The 4,152-nt window shown below is 41.9% G+C and overlaps 1 protein-coding gene across 1 annotated transcript; it reads left to right on the plus strand.

Moving 5' to 3' along the window:
• The first annotated feature begins 275 nt into the window (after nucleotides 1–275).
• LOC110687223 (serine/threonine-protein phosphatase 7 long form homolog) lies at nucleotides 276–3,700 on the plus strand. The gene is made up of 5 exons (XM_021863840.1): nucleotides 276–551; nucleotides 1,225–1,322; nucleotides 1,401–2,057; nucleotides 2,148–2,278; nucleotides 2,354–3,700. Exons 2-5 carry the CDS (start codon nucleotides 1,230–1,232, stop codon nucleotides 2,439–2,441), a joined length of 969 nt encoding a protein of 322 aa, XP_021719532.1. The 5' UTR covers nucleotides 276–551; nucleotides 1,225–1,229; the 3' UTR covers nucleotides 2,442–3,700.
• The last annotated feature ends 452 nt before the right edge of the window (nucleotides 3,701–4,152 follow it).

Genomic DNA, 4,152 nt, shown 5'->3' on the forward strand with positions numbered 1-4,152 from the left:
AGAAAATTACTCTTGAAAATGGTCTCATTGTAGAGATGTTGAGTTACTCAATTACATTCAATCCAATAATATGACAGTCAAGGTCTCAAGGATGAGACAATGTGGGACGTTTTACCAAATTGAGCTTTAAACGGAAACTATTTACGAAAATGGTTGCGTGGCAAAACTATTTACCAAACTAAGCTTCCAGCATAAAACGCTGTCCGAGACAGCGTTTTATGCTCTGGTATTTTTTAAAAAAATATTCAGTTGGGTTTTTTTAAAAAAAAATTCAATGGGTAAAACGCTGTCCGAGACAGCGTTTTATTCCCTGTTTTTTTTTTTAAATGAAACGCTGTCCGGGACAGCGTTTCATGGCCATATATCAGCATGTTCACTTCAGCAGAATGCGCAAGAACTCAACCTCAACGCTTTCCCTCCTCCCTCTCACACTAAACCACGACCGTACTCAAACACCCGCATTGCCGCCGCCGCCCACCCTTGCGCCACCGCTGCTGCCGCCACCTTGCTGCTGCCCTCCTCCCTCTCACACTCACTCACTCAATTTCGTGGTTAGCCCTAAACTGAATTTAGTGTAATTGCATAGTTATTGTGGTTAATTATTGTGAATTGTATGTAATTGCTCTTACTTGTTGTTAATTCATGTCAATTGCCTGTAATTGTTGCTAATTATTAATGAAAATGTGGTACATTGTTGATAATTATTGATGGTGATGTGGTACATTGTTATTGAAATTGTTCATGACATTGGTGAAGTTGATGATGGTGAAAATGTTGAAGTTGTTAATGGTTGAAATTGGTGAGAAGAGATGAAATTGTTGAAATTATTGAAATAGTTTAGGTTGAAATTGTTGAAATAATTCAAATTGTTCATGAAATTGTTGAAATTGGTGAAGTTGTTGAAAGTGAAGTTGTTATAGGTGAGAAGAGTCTTATTTCAGTGTTGATAATTTACCTCGCTCTAGATTTCGATAATCCTAAAATGTGTTTTGGTTATGTAGAATATGGCGTCACAAAATGTAGTTTTGTTATGCCGGTGGGGAGGAGAAATTCTGTTTGATGGACCCCGGGTCGAGTATAGTGGGGGAAATATGGAACCACTAACACTAGAACCGAACATGACTATGAATGATTTGATAACATTTGGAACATTTGATCGTTAACATTTTGGTTAATTGCTAATGCGTTAACTCTGTTGGGATTTGTTAAATTGCATGTGAACAGATACGATGGACGGTGAAGATCGTACGCCTGGACCCGTTGACCCTTCTGTGCTTACACTACAGGGCACACACCGCAGCGTTGCCGTATGGGATCAGACGGTAATATTGCATTTGTTTGTTCATGGACTACAGCTTGTTGAGTTTATATGGTATATGATCTTAATTTCTTTCTAACAGGTTGATCCGGCAAAGCAGCTCGTTTGCAGGCATTACACCACCAGGTTCATGGTGGGGTGGGGAATCGATCCTCGCGTTTTGGCGTACGTCGAGTTTTTCGGTTTAGGTGGTTTTCACCGTATGGCGTATAGGGAGATCGATCGAGCGCTTGTCACTGCGCTCGCGGAGAGGTGGAGACAGGAGACGCACTCCTTCCACCTACCTGTTGGTGAGACGACCGTTACGTTACGGGACGTGGCGATTCTTACGCGCCTTCCAGTACATGGGTCTGCGGTGACAGGACACGCGTTAGTCGATCCCGTCGGTTTGGTTGGTCGGGTACTTGGTGTCCAGCCAGGTCCCGCCGATATTAGGGGATCCGGGTTGAGGACCGGCTGGGTCCGTGAGACTTTCCGTGAGCTACCACCAGGGGCTGATGACGCCCAGGTTCAGAGATACGCCCGGGCGTACTTGTTCTTCCTCATCTCGGGCGTGTTGTTCGGGAATAAGAGCGGGAGCCATCTCCAGCTCATTTACATGCAGCTGTTGGACCACGACTGGGATCATATCCGAGGCTACAGCTGGGGTAGCGCCTGTCTGGCGACGTTGTATCGCCAGCTGTGCAGAGCATCCCACGTAGGTGCTAACGAGATTGGAGGTCCCCTGATTGTCCTCCAGGTACCTCACTTATTTCTGTACCAAAAAAACTATTTCACCACGCACTTACATATTTCATACTGAAGCTAGTTTTGTGTCTCTGTGTGCCAGTTCTGGGCTTGGGAGCATATCCATGTAGGCAGACCTGCGATACACCGTCGGGGGGAGCAGGACCAGGACGACCAGTACCAGGCGTACGATGCTCCCCCGCTCCCTACACCGGATGAGGCATATGGTTGCAGGTTCGATACAACTTTCATTGAGTTAGGCTTTATTTAATGCGCGGGGTTGTTAACTGAAACATTGTTCGATATTAGGTGGGTGGTACCCAGGCTGACACATGCTCATGCGGCGAGGGGTCTTCCGTATTACCGAGACGCCCTAGACCGACTCACCGAGGGCTAGTATTATCTGTTGTATTCCCTGTTATTTTGTATAATGATGTACATAACACTTATGAAATTAATATAATAAATCTTTTTTGAATGACTCCGTGTGTGCTTTGAAGTTAATTTGGTGGTTGGACTGTTGTTGGGCTGTTTCGAGTTTTCTGCAGTGCTTAAAGTTGACGGAACTCCCAGAATATGGTGGTGGTACGTGGTGGGGAGTGGCGGAGTTGGTGGTCGACGGTGGTGGGGTAGGGCTGTGGAGCTGGCTGTTGTGGTGGCTGTTGGAGGACTGCAGCATGCAAGCTGTTTGCTGAAGCTTGTTTTCTGCCTGGATGCTGGTTGCTGTTTCCAGCAGAAAAGCGCTGTCTGAGACAGCGCTTTATGTTCAAGAATAAAGCGCTGTCTGAGACAGCGTTTTATGTTCAAGCATAAAGCGCTGTCTGAGTCAGCGCTTTATGTTCAAGCATAAAGCGCCATCTGAGACAGAGCTTTATGTTGAACATATAAAATAGTTGTAGTTGAATTTTTTTTAAAAAAAAAACCAGGGGTAAAACGCTGTCCGAGACAGCGTTTTATGCTGGAAGCTTAGTTTGGTAAATAGTTTTGCCACGCAACCATTTTCGTAAATAGTTTCCGTTTAAAGCTCAATTTGGTAAAACGTCCGACAATGTGAGCTATACTTGGGATTAAAGAGTACATCAATAAGCAGATTTAATTACCATCTCAGTTCCATATTAGTTTACATGAGCAAGATGGAGTAACTAGTTATACCCATGGTCTCAAAGTTAATTACACGATTTTTTCTCGGCTAAAAGTAGAAAAAATAAACATAACATACCATTTTATCAAGGTGATAAATTTGGAATGGAAAATATGTTATCTAGGAGAAATCCATAACAATCAATTAATCCTTTAATCAGAACACTTAATGAAGTTACTTTTACTAGGAGAAATCCAAGTATATCACGTACCTGATTAACTTGGAAATTGGAATGCAAATCATGTGGCAAACTTACGAGTATTTATATCAATCATCAATGTAGCATTGTGCCATTGTTCAGTGTTCACATTAAAACCACGAATGTATGCAACAAGCAAGCGGTTCTACCGTAAATCTGCTAATTATTTTAGTGGTTTTATCCAAAATATTAAAAGTCGTTTGCCCCTTGATTTTGTATGTGTCGTTTATTAAGGAGATAAGTTGGGGCTTATTCCTTTTATTATTGTATTGAATCATACAAAAATAAGCAAAATAATGTTGAATTATGATGGAGAAATCACCTTGAGGATAATAGACCATCTCCTTGGTATGAGATTGAGGATTAAATTCGGCGATTGGGGTCTTTGGAACCCTTTTTCTTGCTTCAGCAGCAAAGACGGACAGCAGTAAAAGACAACTTAGTACCATAACAACAGCTACAACGACATTTCCTCTCTTAGCCATTTTTTCTTTTGATTTTGAGGTTTTTATCTTTGTAATGTGATTTTCTCTAGCTTTAATTTCTATATTTAGTATGAATACTCGTTTTGCATCTCACCCATTATATAGGGGACTGAGGGTAGTACAAGCCGTGGTGTCTATTTTTATATACTATCTCGTTCTGTCTCAGAAACAATTGCAACATTTGAATAGACACGATTGTCAATACGCAAGTTGATCATTAATATAATATCGTAATATATTTGAGAGTGAGGGATAGCTCAAGCGGTTAGAGCTTTCCTTTTAA

The sequence above is a fragment of the Chenopodium quinoa genome, unplaced genomic scaffold (assembly GCF_001683475.1).
Source record: "Chenopodium quinoa cultivar QQ74 unplaced genomic scaffold, ASM168347v1, whole genome shotgun sequence".
In the NCBI taxonomy this organism is placed as follows: domain Eukaryota; kingdom Viridiplantae; phylum Streptophyta; class Magnoliopsida; order Caryophyllales; family Amaranthaceae; genus Chenopodium; species Chenopodium quinoa.